Source organism: Passer domesticus, chromosome 8 (assembly GCF_036417665.1).
Source record: "Passer domesticus isolate bPasDom1 chromosome 8, bPasDom1.hap1, whole genome shotgun sequence".
Lineage (NCBI taxonomy): Eukaryota > Metazoa > Chordata > Aves > Passeriformes > Passeridae > Passer > Passer domesticus.
Genome location: NC_087481.1, coordinates 6,809,419 through 6,824,120, shown reverse-complemented (window position 1 = coordinate 6,824,120; position 14,702 = coordinate 6,809,419). Strand labels below are relative to the sequence as shown.

At 53.5% G+C, this 14,702-nt stretch overlaps 2 protein-coding genes across 2 annotated transcripts in view; both read right to left on the bottom strand.

The window, feature by feature from the left end:
* LOC135305560 (zinc finger protein 418-like) overlaps positions 1–14,702 on the bottom strand; it is a 409,899-nt gene that overhangs the window by 386,802 nt on the left and 8,395 nt on the right. The window lies entirely within an intron of this gene.
* Positions 13,067–13,999, bottom strand: LOC135305974 (olfactory receptor 14I1-like). The gene has a single exon (XM_064429551.1). It carries the CDS (start codon positions 13,997–13,999, stop codon positions 13,067–13,069), a length of 933 nt encoding a protein of 310 aa, XP_064285621.1.

The window sequence follows — 14,702 nt, the reverse complement described above, 5'->3', positions numbered from 1 at the left end:
CCAGGATCCTGATGGGTCCCTCCCAGCTCAGCCAATTCTGTGGATCTGGGATCCCATGACCATAGCAACAGGGTCCTGGTGATGGTTGCCTGCTAAGGATCAGATTTGTCACAGGCCCTCAGAGGTTTTCCATGGGGACTTTCCAAGAGTCTCCAGGCTGTTCAAGAGCTGGAATGTCACAGGCAGAGACAGGGGCTCCATGGACACCTCCCAGCGGTTTCTGGGGATGGTAAAGAGCCCTGTGCTCAGAGGCAGTCACAGCCATTCCATGGTGACATCCCAGGGCACCATGGGCTGCAAAGGCACTGATCTGTCACAGGCACTCACGGGGGGCTCCACGGTGACATCCCAGGAGTCCCCAGGCTGCCAATGAGCTGGGATGTCCCAGACACTCACAGGGGCTCCAGTCATGGGCACAGTGTGAGCTTCAGGCAAAAGCTTTATTTCTTTTTTGGAGAAACTCCTGATGAGTCATGAGATGGAGAAATGACACCCAACAGACACCATGGATCCTCAAACCCCTGCAGGACCCCTAGACTTCCAAAATTTATTTTATTAGAGGAGAGTGGGAGTGGCTGGATCCAATCCCAGCCCCAGACTTTGTCAAAGCTGTAAAAGATTAGACAGGTAGAATTGAATCTTAATGCAATTTGTCCCACAGGATTATCGATGGAATACTAGATAAATTGATATAAATACAGCTCTGATTGATTCTGATCATGATTAGACAGAATGGTTTGTTTACACCACAGATTAAATTTTAAAAAAGAGTTATTTACTCCACAGTATAGGAGCTATAACAATTATTAGCATATAGTGATCTAGGAAGCAATTTTGATGTCAACAGGGCCTTGCTGGAGTTGTTGGAGCCCATTGCAGGCAGAGCCTCCTGCTCCAGCAGGAACTGCCTTTCCTGTGCCATCAGCAGGGCAGGTCCTGCTTCAGGAAAAGCCCCAGGCCAGCCCCAGAACAGGGAAGGGCTCGGGCACAAGGGCAGAGTGCTGTGCTGGGAGCTGTGCCAGGCAGAGCCTGAGGCACCAAAGGCACCTTGGCAGCAGCAGCTGCTTGCAGGCCATGGCCAGAAGCCTCCCTTGGCAGCCCGGCCTGGTGGCCAGCACTGCAGAGCTGCTGCCTCAGGGCTCATTTCTGCCTGGGCTCTGAAAAGCCACTTCTGCTCCAGGAGCCTGCCTGGGAAGCCATTGGCCCCAGCACCTTGGGGACAAGATATGAATGAGAAAACTCTTCATGCCAGCAGAGACAAGGCAGGGGCAGAGGAAAGGGGAGAGCCAGGCCCAGGGCACAGGGCTGCCATGGTGATGGCTGTGAGGTCACTGCCCCTGCAGCAGCCTGGCTGCCCTCAGCAGTCATTCTGGCCAGAAGTGTTGTGAGGGCACCCAGCACACCAGAGAACCCCCATGACAGCAATTCTGTCCTTGGGGATGAGAGGGTTTCACTGGATCAGGTTGCACAAAGTTCCTGCTCTTGGACAATTCCTGGGATGGGGAATACAGTTCTCTGGAAAAACAGTTGCAGTTTTGTGCCACTCTCATCATTGTAAAATATTTCCTCGTTTTAACAAATGTAAATCCACCCTCATTCAATTGAGTGATATTGACTCCTGTTCTGTTACTGCAAGATGTGGGACAAAATAATGTTGACCACTATTTTTCCATTTTCACAGACCTTGAAAAGTAACCAAAAATCTCCCAAGATGGGGTTTGGATGCCTCATCACATAACCAGCAGGTAGAATGTGGTGGCTCTGGGCTCAGTGGTGTGGAGACTGAGGACAGAACAGGAGCAGCCTGAGAGGGATTAAAGGGTGGTTTCAGAGAGGCTGGAGTTTTTCTTCATTGTATAAAACACCAAGAGAAAGAAATAATGGCACCAAGGGTGTGGAGTTCCCCTGCCCCAGGAAGTAGGGATTCTAGCCAGACAGACAGCATCAAGTGAGGAGTGTGATTTAAAGAGGATTCCGCCCCTCCACCCTGTCGGGCATGCCCCTGCAAGCCCAGGAAAAGACACTCCACCCCATCTGGTCAAAAAAGGAGTGGCCACAGAACATTTTTCCTTTTCTGTAACCTCATTGGTCCAAATTCTACTGCAAAGTCCCCGCCACACATTTTTCCATTGGTTGTCCTCCTCGACCCACTCCTTTGCAGTGCCCTGCTCCTTCTGCTATTGGACCCCGACCCTAAACTCCACCCCTACCCTGTCATATAAAACCCATGACAAGCCACCACCCCCTCTCCCCCTTAATTTCTTGTCTTGGTCCCTGGCACAATAAAGGATCCTGTGCTTTTCTAAACCAGTACCCATCCTGTTGCCTTCCTTTCCCTGTTGGTCATCGATGCCTGCCTGAGGTCTGAGACTCTGGGGCCTGGGGGAGTTGTTTTGCTGCTTACTGCAGTGGAACACAACACAAGGGCATCTCGGGAGGCCCAGACTGGACAGCGGGAGAAAGGAATTTCCTCCCCCAGGGCAGGGCTGTGGTGCAGAAGGAGCCTGGAGCAGCCCAAGGCTTTGTGTGGGCAGGCAGAGGCAGGCAGGAGGCAGAGCTGCCAGCAAAGGAAGGGGCCAGCCAGGTGGGGCAGCCAGGGGATGATGACAGCCTGCAGGGACAGAGGCGCAGGGCAGGGACACCGTAGGACAGCCTGGGCTGCACAGGGCACAGGGATGGGCAGCAGCTGCAAGGCCCTGACAGAGCCAACTTGGGCAGCGCTTTGGCCATGGCTGCTGGCCCTGGGCCTGAGCCAGGAGCAGGAGACAAGTGACCCTTGCAGGCCTGGAGCCTCATTGCCTCCTTGTCCCTGCTCAGCAGCCTGGCAGGGGCCGCCCCATGGTGCTGCCCTTGGCATTGCACATCCCCACATGCCAGTGCCCATCCCGGGAAGAGCCCTGAGCAAGGAGGGAGGAACAGGATCTGCCTGGCCAGGGGCTGGGGCTCAGGCCTTGGCCCTTTGCATTCCTGAAACACATCCAGGTTTGCTCAGCACCAGAGACACCTTTCCCTTGCATGTTTCCACCTGTGATCACTGCCTCCAGTGTTCTGCTCTACCTGGAACCTGGGAACACATTCACATGAGTTGTGTCCCTCCTTGGGACCCATTAGAAGTTAAAGAAAGTTTGAAGTTTGAATCTGATTTGGAGTTCTTGAGAAGTTCTTTGAGGATACTCTGAGGGACTGAGTCTGATGCAAAGAGCACCAAAGCCCCAGAGGGTGATTAAAGTCCTGGTGCTGTGTCTGTGCTGCTGAGCTGGGCTGGGCTCCTGGCCCAGAGGCAGCTCCTGGCAAGGGCAGCGCTGCAGAGAGACAGCTCTGACCAGGAGCAGCTCCTGTGCACAGCCCAGCAGGGCTGGGGCACTGCCAGGGCAGCTCAGGGACACCAGCAGGGCACAGCCAGAGCTGACAGGGGCTCAGCACTGGCAGGGGCTGGGGGATGTCCCAGAGGGGGCTGTGTCACAGCGGCACCTCTGTGGCTGTGTCCTAGAGGCACAGAGCAGCTGTGATGTCAGCAAGGGGCTGTGTGACAGCACAGAGTGGGCTGTGTGATGTCACAGACTGGGCTGTGACATCACAGAGTTTGTTGTGTGAGGTCATAGAGGGGATTCTGTGACATCGCAGAGCAGGCTGTGACTTCATGGCATGGCTGTATGACATCATAGGGCAGGCTGTGAGGTCAAAGTGTGTGCTGTAGCATTTAAGAGTGCCAGTATGACATCACAGAGAGGGTTTTGTGACATCACTGAGGGAGTTGTGAAATCACATAGCTGTCTGTGACATCATGGAGTAGAGTATGAGGCCATAGAGCAGATCCTGCCATCATAGAGGGTGGCTCTGTGGCATCAGAGAGTGGGTTGTGACATTCTAGGTGACTGTGTAACATCATAGAGCAGGCTGTGACATCACATGGTGACATTGTGACATCGCAGACTCTTCTGTGACATCTCAGTGCAGCTGCATGACATTCCAGGGTGACATCCCAGAGTTGGCTCTGTGACACCAAAAGGGTGCTGTGTGACATCATAGGGGGCTCTGTGACATCACATGATGCTGTGTGACATCACAGGCTGACTGTGTGACTTCATAGGGGGCTCTGACATCACAGGGGCTGTGTGATGTCACTGGGGAGGTCACTCTGCCCCAGCTCCCCTCACAGTTCCCCCAGAGCAGTCCAACGCTGCTCGTGCACAGCGGGGTCCCCTGTCCCCCCGGGTCCCCCCGCTCCCGGTGCTGCAGCCTCCCCCAGAGGATGTTCCACGAGATCGACCCCAGAGCCTGACACGGGGACGGGGGGCCGGGGCCCTGGGGGGTGGGACAGGGGGACAGGGACCCCCCGGCAGCATCCCTGTGTCCCCCAGGGCCAGAGCCTGGGCCAGGGCTCCTTCACCCTGTTCTGAATGAGGGTTTGAGAGCGCTGAAAATATCCCCAGCAAGGGAGCAGCAACAACCAGATTTAATATTAAGGGACAGCACCACAAACTTCCTTGGCAAGACACATTGTTGACTGGACACTTCAGGCACACCGAGGAAACAAAGCAACAAAAAAACCAAACCAAATCCAGGCAATCGAACCAGAGATGAACTGAGAACTGTCCCTGACTCTGTGTGTGACACAAGGACAGTGAGGGCAATGGTAAAAGGAATACGGCCTAAAAGCGTTACAGAGCTCAAACGTAACAGGACTTAACTTGTACCTCAACCTTAAGTGATAACTTCAGCTTCACAATTTAGCAAAAGAACAGAGCTTAACAGTATTTAACCTAAATTATAACCTATGATTTTTCAATTTAATAGAGGAATAACACTTAATGATGTTCAGCTTAGCTTATAACATATTAAACATAACAACTTAGCAAAAGAACAACTCTTAGCAGCATTTAATGTCACTTAGACCTTGTGACTTAACCTTTCTTACAGGCCTGACTGACTCAGCTATCCAAGGCACTCAAACCCCTCCGAGAGCAGCATTTCTGCCACATTTCCCCAGCACATCAGGTTTGTGTCCTTTGAGGGACCAGGAACTGGTGAGACTAGAGGCACAGGAAGGTTTCTCTTCATGGAAAACAAAAAATGTGAACATGATAAAATTTAATAAACATCAAAAGCCTTCATTCAGTTTCTTGTGACATCCCAGCAACATGTGCACCATCCACAAGGGATTGCCATACAGGAAGGATTTTAGACAAAGACATAAAAAGAGGTGATAGAAAAGATAAAACTCCAACTAAGATGCTGACTAAGGAGGTATTTAAACTTCTGAAAGATTGGGCAATTCCCTGATGCTCAAATCATGAAGCCAATCAAGGATGATACATTGGAATCAGCAGAGAGCATCTGGAGGAAGACTTCTGGGAGCAATGTGAAGGACAAGGATCCAGCTGCTCTAAATGAAGAGATGTCCTTAGACATGGCCATTTCAAAAGGAGAGCTGGAAACACGTAAAGGAGGGGGTCATGAAATATTAGAGTGAATGATGTTCATGGCAAAGATAGAGGGGAAGATCCGTATTTCTCCACTTGCTATAAGTAGAAGAATCTAGTAGAATCAGGAAATTTCTGCTCCTGGTGGGAAAACTTGGCCATTTCTTAAAAGTACTCAAATGACCCAGATAATAAAGATTTCCTTGTATATTATGAAATGTACAAATATTAAAACCTGTGCCCCTTTCCAGGCAGACATCAGCTGTGTGCCCATAAACAGGCAGTGCCACTTGTGCCCTGAGGTGTCCAGCTGGGATTGCATCCTTCTAAGAGCACCTGAGGGAGAGCAGAGCACCTTGCAAGCTGCAGATTGTCCCTGACAGCCCCACAGGGCTCCTGTGCCATCAACATCTGCTCTGCTCCAGTCTGAAACAGGGCCCAGCGTGGTGCCGGGATCATCAGAGAGCTGAGGTGTGTGCTGGAATTCAATGCCCTCCCCATCCCGCAGCAGCCCTGCATTTCCCTGCTCCAGCCTTGGTCTCCAGCACAGCCATGGAGGCTCTTTGGGCTCCTGACTGTTCCTGCAGCCCCCAAGGGCAGCTGAGCTCTGCCTGTGGCACAGTCAGCCCTGGGCAGCGCAGGCCATGCTCAGCAATTGCTTGTGTGTGCCTGGCCTTGCTGTCAGCCCCGGCAGTGGGTGCGTGGCCCCTTGGTGGCCCTGTGCTGGCCCAGCCATGGTGGCCCAGCCCCTGTGCAGGCCCAGCCCAGGCCAGGAGCATTGCGGCTGGGAACGGCCCCTGTGCCGTGCTGCCCACAGCAGCCTTGGGGCTCTGTGCCCCATGGCCTCCCTGCTGGGCAGCCTCTGCCAGCTCCTGCAGAGCCCCTGGCACCTGTGGGCCTGCACAGACAGCCCTGGCCCGGGCTCTGCCGGCCTCTGGGCCAGCAGAGAGGCCGGCCAGGGCTGGCCATGGCCGGGAACAGGCCCTGAGCCCCGCAGGAGGATGGAGCTGGGCCACAGCCAAACTCAGCCCAGGCCAAAGCTGGGCTCAGCAGCCAGGGCTGCCAAGGGCTGGGCACAGAGGCTGGCACTGACAAATGTCCTGGGCCCCCTCCCTGCTCTGTCCATGCCCCCAAGGGCACAGAGCAGCCTCCTCTCTGGGGCACTTGCCTCTTTTCAATGCCTTGCACAGGCGCTGGCCCTGCCCCACACGGCCTGGGCTGAGTCCTGCCCCTGTGCACGCCCAGCCAGGCTGAGATGGACACGGATGGTTTCTGGGGCAGGCTCTCTGAGCCCAGCCTAGCTCCCTGCAAGCTCTGCCAGCTGCCCTGAGCTCTGGGCAGCACCAAGGGCCTCTCCCCAGCCCAGCCCAGCCAGCTCTGGCCCCACAGCTCTGCTCAGGCCAGGCTGCTCTGGCCACTGGCCCCACGGCCTCAGCCCCTGCCAAGGGCACAGCAGCAGCTGCAGCTCACACAGGACTCAGCCCCAGCCATGGGGGAAGGTGCTGGGCCAAGGCCAAAGGAGGCTCCCTGGCTGCCCTGCTCCCCTCTGGCTCAGGTGCTGAGAGCTCTGCAGCCCCTGCTGCCATCCCATGTGCCCAGGGCAGCTCAAGAGCCCCGGCCTTGGGGCCCTCAAGAGCTGCTCCTGCTCCAGGCCCAGGGCCCATCCCAAAGCTGGGGTAGCCACAAAGCTGTGCCAATTGCTGTTCATTGCTGCTCTGATGGGGATGGATCCTCAGCCACTTGGAGGTTGATGATGAATTTTCCTACTCCAGAGGCCTCTTCTTTCTTGAACTTTTCAGGAATTCAGTGAGAAAAGCTCATAAACATTTGTTTAAAACACCCACACTATAAAAACCCCTGATAATAATTTAAGTTTGTTATTGTTCTGTGGTTAATTTGACACATTTCAGAAGTGTATTCAAAGTGAATATACTGTATTGAAAGCAATGAAGAGAGAATTGCTTTGTCCTGTTTAGTTTTCTTTTCCTGTTTATAGATTGATATCAGCAATGTCCAATTGATATTGACCCCGAGCACCATCTAATGCTGTCGGAATAGATATGAAAATCAAGACCTTTTATGGCTGACAATCAATCAGACTTTGTCCCTATCACTTCCCCACTGTTATGAATGACATTCTATATGTCTAATTCAATAAACAACAAAGTTCAATTTAGCAGCAATTTTAATTGAGCAGCAATCATATATAAAATAATACCATCAAATACAATCAAGCAGGTACAAAAAAATTTGGCAGTGGTTCCCATAAAGGATAAGCAAAACCAATTGATCAGGGCATGGGCGGGGTTTTTCTCACCCTGCCTCATGTACAAAAAGAATAGGAATCCAAATACAATTTATATCCTGTATGCTAATACATAGTCATCACTTTTTTCCCTGCAAATCTCCTCCTATTTTCTATTCTTGAAATTTATGTCACTATACTGCACAGCACATGCTCTGCTTGTTGCTCAGGGGTCTTCTGGCTCTTTGGTGCTCACATCCGATGAAGGCTTCTCCTCATCATCACTGTCCTTTGAGCAACCCCACTCATTGCACATGTGCCCCAAGTCTTGTGTTATAGAAGCCAGCATTATATTCCAAAAAAAAAGCCTTATTATTTCGTAGATACCTGGAATCATCCCATTTTCAGCCATTTCAAGGCTGATTCTCTAGTTATCCTGAGGCCTATTCCATTTTGGAATGTTCCTTATGTCGAACTACATCCAGGATCCTATTTTCTCATTAACATCTGAAAACATTTGGTTTGTGACACTAATAACATATCCTTTTCCTCTATTACTTCTTCTAAAATTTAGGCATTGTTAGCACTAATCATATTCATTTATCACAGCGCCATTTCCCTCATCCAACCTCTGGAACTCAGAGCAGCTGAGGAATGGAGTCACATCCAGGGGTGTCCCCAGGGCTCAGGACTGGGGACAGGTCAGTTAAATCTCTTGTATCAGGATGCTCATCCTGGAGTGGGGGCAAAGCAGCTCAAAGAATTCCTGATTTGCAAAGCTGTCAGTGGTGGATGGAGAAGGGGCTCAGGCTGCTTTTGGTGTTGAGGAAATGCTGAAACCAGCCTGATTCATTTAATCTCCTCCTGTCCTGGCTGATCTCCCCTCTTTCCCCTTCCACCCATTGGCTTTTGTCTCCCACCAGGCCCCCGGTGAAGAGCCTGGCTCTGTGTTCTCCATCACCTCCTGGCTGGCACTGCCAGGTTGGGATGAGAAGCCCCTCAGCCTTCCCTGCTCCAGGCTGGACAAGCCCAGCTCCCTCAGCCTCTGCTCACAGCCCAAGGGCTCCAGCCCCCACCTTGGAGGCCCTTCCCTAACCCTGCTCCAGCTGCCAGACATCTTTCCTGCCCTGGGAAACCCAAACCCGGTCACAGTGACCTGGATCATCCACGTCCTTGATGTCCTGGTCACACAGCCCTGGCCCCTTGTCCCCATGTCAGGCTCTGGGCTGGATCCTGTGGAACATCCTTTGCTGGAGGCTGTGGCTCCAGGTGGAGCGGGGGGATACCAGGGGACAGGGACCCCACTGGGCATGAACAGCATTGGACTTGCTGGGAGAAACTGTGAGGGGGAGCTGGGGCTGAGTGAGCAAACCAGTGACCTCACACAGCCCTCCTGGGATGTCACACAGCCCCTCTGGGATGTCACAGCCTGCTCTGTGAGGTCACAGCTCATTCTCTAATGTCACACAGCTGGTCTCTGATGCCACAGCCAACTCTGTGATATCACAGTCTGCTCTGTGATGTCAGACCTCTGCCCTGTGAGGTCACTGCTGGCTCTGTGATGTCACAGAGATGGCCTATGATGTCATAGCTGCTCAATGGCATTGCATTTCCCCCCTCTGTGATGTCATAGTCTGCTCTGTGACCTCATGTTACCAGAGGATAAATTGTCTCCACCAGGTGAGCTCACACCTGGAGCTTGTTCTCCAAAACCCCAGGCCTATGGAAACCACACAATGCCCATTGTGTGAGAAGGGGAACTGGAAGCTCACCAGCCTCAGTGTCCTGCAGCTCAGCCAGGCCCACTGGAACATTGGGGTCCATGAGCACCAGGGACCACCAGAGAGACCCCCAGGACAGAAGAACTCATGGGTAAAGAGGAGGGGAAATATGTCAATGATTTGGGGGAAATGATTATCATATGTGTGTTTAGTCTGGGACAATCAATGAATATGTGTGCAAAATACAGAAAAGAAACAGAAACTTTCCTGTACTCAGCATGCAGGGCTTTGGGAGGAGCTCTCCCCCATGCATCCAACTGAATAAAGAATGCTGCTTCTTAATGCTACATTGGGCTTAAGGAGTTTTCTGTTTTACGGATTTTTGGTAACACTCCCACTGCCAAGGAAAGCTCTGTCTGCTGCTGTTCACAAACAGAGAAGGGCTGGTGGCAGATGTGGTGGTCAGAGGCTGCCTGGGGCACCGTGACCATGAAATAATCAAGTTTTCAATATTCTGGGTAAGCAGGAGGGGCAGCAACAAAACATCTACACTGGAATTAGGTAGGGCAGACTTTGGCCTATTTAGAATGCATATTTGGGGAGTATCAAATCAGTTACTGATCTTTTAAAGGGAAACAGCCCTTAAAAACAAAGAGGTCCAGGAAGGAGAGAGACATTTCAAGAAAATAATCTTAAAGAGGGAGAAGCACCCTGTCCCAGTGTGGAAAAAGATGAGCTAGTGAGGAAAATTACTGTCCAGGATGCCCATGGAGCTTTTGTGGGGACTCAGGGGAAAACATTATTTAAAACTCAGGAGGTCTCCAAAGATGATGTTAGGTTACACAGAAAGAAAAGGGGAGAGGTGATAACTCAGTTAGAATTTCATGTGGCGGCTTGTATTAAAAAAAAAAAAAAATTAATGGCAAAAGGAGGGATAAGGAGAACCTCTATGTCTTATTGGATGCAGCAGAGAATAAAATAACTAAAGATAAGGAAAAGGCTGAGCTCCTTAATACCTTGTTTGTCTCAATGTTCAATATTAGGACAGGTTGTCCTCAGGACAAGTGTTCTCCTGAGCTGGTAGATGGACACAGGGAGCAGAACATCCCCTGGAAACCAGGAGGAAGGAGATGGGGAGCTGCTGAACCACTCAGGTGCTCACAGGTGGATGGGATCGGATGGGATCCATCCTAGGGGGATGAGGGAGCTGGTGGATGAGCTCCCCAAACTGCTCTCCATCATTTACCATCAGTCCTGGCTCAGCAGGGAGGTCCCAGAGGAGTGGAGGTGCCAGTGTGAGCCCATCCCCAAGAAGGGCAGGAAGGAGGATCTGAGGAACTCCAGGCCTGTCAGCCTGACCTCAGTGCCAGGCAAGGCTATGGAAGAGATCACCTTGAGTGCCATCACAGGATGGCAGAGGGATCAGAGCTGGCCAGAGTGGATTTGAATATCTGCATAGATGATCTGGATGAGGGGATTGAGTCCAGCACCAGCAAATTTTCAGATGACACCAAGCTGGGTTCAAGTGCAGATCTGCTGGAGGGTAGGAGGGCTCTGCACAGGGCCCTGGACAGGCTGGATCCAGGGCCCAAATCCAACAAGGTGAGGTTGAACAAGTCCCAGTGCCGGGTCCTGCACTTTGGCCACAACAACCCCTGCAGCACTGCAGGCTGGGGACAGAGTGGCTGGACAGCAGCCAGGCAGAAAGGGACCTGGGGGCACTGATGGACAGCAGGCTGGACATGAGCCAGCAGTGTGCCCAGGTGGCCAAGAAGGCCAATGGCTCCTGGCCTGGATCAGCAATGGTGTGGCCAGCAGGAGCAGGGTAGTGATTCTTCCCCTGTGCTCAGCACAGGTTGGGCAGCACCTCGTGTGCTGTGTCCAGTTCTGGGCCCCCAATTTAGGAAGGACATGGAGGGGCTGGAGCATGACCAGAGAAGGGCAACAAGGCTGGTGAGGGGTCTGGAACACAAGTCCTGTGAGGAGCGCCTGAGGGAGCTGGGGTTGTTTATCCTGGAGAAGAGGAGGCCCAGGAGAGACAAGGCAGTGTCAGGACACAGTTTGGACTTGATGATCTCCAATGTCTTTTCCAGCCTTGCTGATTCTGGGATTCTCTGAAACCACCCTTGCAGCAGTTGCAGGATGAGCCCTGGGCCTCCTCTTCAGAAGCTCCAGCAGCCCAGGTGCCTCAGCTTCTCCTGCCAGCCCCAAAGCCCATCCTGTCAGTCCTGCAGAGCCTCTGCAGCTCCTCCTCATTGCCCAGAACAGGGAGCCCCACAGGCAGATACAGCAGCCCAGATGTGCCCCCCTGGCCTGGGGTGCCTCTGGCAAGGGAGCAGTACCAGGAGCCTGCCGACAATTCCTGCAGCACTTGGAGGATGATCCTGCTGCCCAAGGGATGTTCCCATGGTGCCAAGTCAGGAACTGCAATGGGGAGTGGGGCCAGAGAGGAAAGGGCAAACAGGGATGGGCTGTTTGCAGGGCAGGGAACAGCAGTGGACAATAGGAAGAAATCTAGACCAAGGAAGAGTAAAGAACGCAAAGGTGAAGCCAAGGAAATGCTGAGGGCAGTTTGGGGGTGGCTGCCAGGCAGCCCTGGCTCTGTGGAACAGCATCTGCAGTGGCACAGGAAACTCCCAGCTGATGGGAACAAATTTTCTGGCTGACTGCAGAGGCCAGGACAAAGCTGAGTGGTTTCCCTGGTGTCCCCCAGCCCTTGCTGGCCCCAGGGGCTGATGGCATTTGTGCTCCCTCAGGTTCATGTCCCCACAGCAGCAGCATCGGGGTGCTCCTGCCTGCTCTGTGCAATGCAAACAGGGGCTCCTGAGCCGGTGCTGCGGTGGCTGTGCCTGCAAGGATGTGGCACCTGTGTGAGCTGGGGGAGAGGCCAGGGCTGCAGAGGGGGGATGTTGTTGGCAGCTCCATCAGGACGCTCTGGGACGCTGCCCTGGGCTGTGCAGCGCACTGGGGATGGATCAGCCCCTGCTCTGCTGCTCCTTCCCGTCTCCCCCAGGGCCCTTGCAGAGACCCAGCCATGCTGTTTGCCCCCAGCCTGCCCACGGCCAGCCTGGGGCTGCTCACCCTGGGGCTTTTCTCTGCTGAGCATTGGCCTGGCCGTGTTCTTGAGAGAGCCTGGGCAAGGAGCCTGCAGCCCCCAGGGCCTGGCCTGAGGCATCAGCACTGCCCCAGCAGTGCCCATGGCCTGTCCCTGCTGCAGCCCCGGCACTGCCACCCCCAGGACTGTGCCCGGCCCCGAGAGCACTCAGGCCCTGCAGCAACACCAGGGCCACCAGGGCAGCGGGGCAGGGCCAGGGCAGCAGCACTGCCAACACCAAGTGCTGCTGCTGCTGCTGGGCACAGCTGCTGTGCCAGCAATGCTCTGCCCCCAGCTCTGCACTCAGATATTGCTGCTGCAGCTCCAGAGAAGGCAAAAGAAGGGCATCTTTGCAGAAAACATTGCAGGGAGATCCTTTAGTTTCTTTAAAGCCGCCAACAGCGCAGCCCCTCATTAACAGAGTCTGTGGCCACAGAAAAGGTAGAGAGAAATGGCACAAAAATTACCTTTATTTGTGGACATGAAAAAACTAAAACAAAGCACAAAATACCCATAACCAAACTAACAAGGTGTATCAAAAATTGCTTTTGTTACAAGTGATTTTGTGACATTGTCCACCAGTTTAATGTTCCTGAAAACATCCTGTCATCAGTCTCCACACTGCAGCCTTGAGTTCCTGGTTCCTCAGGCTGTAGATGAGGGGGTTCAGGGCTGGACGCACCACCGAGTACAGAACTGACAGGACCAGATCCAGGTAGGGGGAGGAGAGGGAGGGGGGCTTCAGGTGGGCAAATATGACACTGCTCAAGAACAGGGAAACAACAGCCAGGTGAGGGAGGCAGGTGGAAAAGGCTTTGTGCAGGCCCTGCTCAGAGGGGAACCTCAGCACAGCCCTGAAGATCTGCACATAGGAGAAAACAATGAACACAAAACAACCGAGTCCTAAACAGATAGAAAACACAAGAAACCCAAATTCTCTGAGGTAGGATTTGGAGCAGGACAGTTTGAGGATGTGTGGGATTTCACAGAAGAACTGGCCCAGGGCATTGCCATGGCACAGGGGCAGGGAAAATGTATTGGCTGTGTGCAGCAGAGCATTGAGGAAGCCACTGGCCCAGGCAGCTGCTGCCATGTGGGCACAAGCTCTGCTGCCCAGGAGGGTCCCGTAGTGCAGGGGTTTGCAGATGGACACGTAGCGGTCGTAGCACATGATGGTCAGGAGGGAAAATTCTGCTGAATTAAAAAAAGCAAAAAAGAAGAGCTGAGCAGCACATCCTGAGTAGGAGATGGTGCTGGTGTGCCAGAGGGAATTGTGCATGGCTTTGGGGACAGTGGTGCAGATGGAGCCCAGGTCGCTGAGGGCCAGGTTGAGCAGGAAGAAGAACATGTGCGTGTGCAGGTGGTGGCCGCAGGCTACGGCGCTGATGATGAGGCCGTTGCCCAGGAGGGCAGCCAGGGAGATGCCCAGCAAGAGGCAGAAGTGCAGGAGCTGCAGCTGCCGCGTGTCTGCCAATGCCAGCAGGTTGAAGTGGCTGATGGAGCTGCTGTTGGACATTTGCTGGTGCTGCACATGGGGACCTGTTCAAGGAGGACACAGTGACGAGTCAGGGCTGACTTTGCTAAACAATGTCCAAGCCCTTTCTCCCAGCTCTGCCCCTGCTGCTCTGTGCCATCCAGTTTTCCTTTTCTCAGAGCCCTTCCTTCAGCCCTTTGCCTGGAGCTCTGCTGGGATCTCGCCCTGTTGCTGTGATGAGCAGGGGCTCTTCCCATGGACACCGAGGGGTCAGCTCTGCTCTGCAGCAGTGGGGTCATGGGAACAGGGACAGGGGCCAGTCCTAGGCTTGGATTTCATCAGCCCAAACTGCTCCTGAGGCAGAGGAGCTCTGCTGCATCTCCTGTCCAAGGGCTAAGGAATGGCGACAGCCAAAGGCAGTTTGAGAGGGTTTCCTGCTGTGCCCAGGGAGATCAGAGAGAAATGAGCAATGCAAGAGCAGTGGCTGTGACTCAGTGAAGGGTGAGGGGAGTTGCTCTGTCACTCCCATCTGTCCCCAGCTGCCATTTCTGAGATCCAGGGGCAGTCCCTGTGCTCCCCTGGAAATCAGCCTGACACAGCTGAGAGCAGAGGGACCCACAGCAGAGCAAACTGGCTCAGCCTTTCTCAGAGTCTCAGCCCCACTCTGGCCAAGGACACTCCTGTCCCCCAGTGTCCCCTGGAGGCAGCTCACAGCTTGGATGGCATCTCGAGGACACACCAAGGG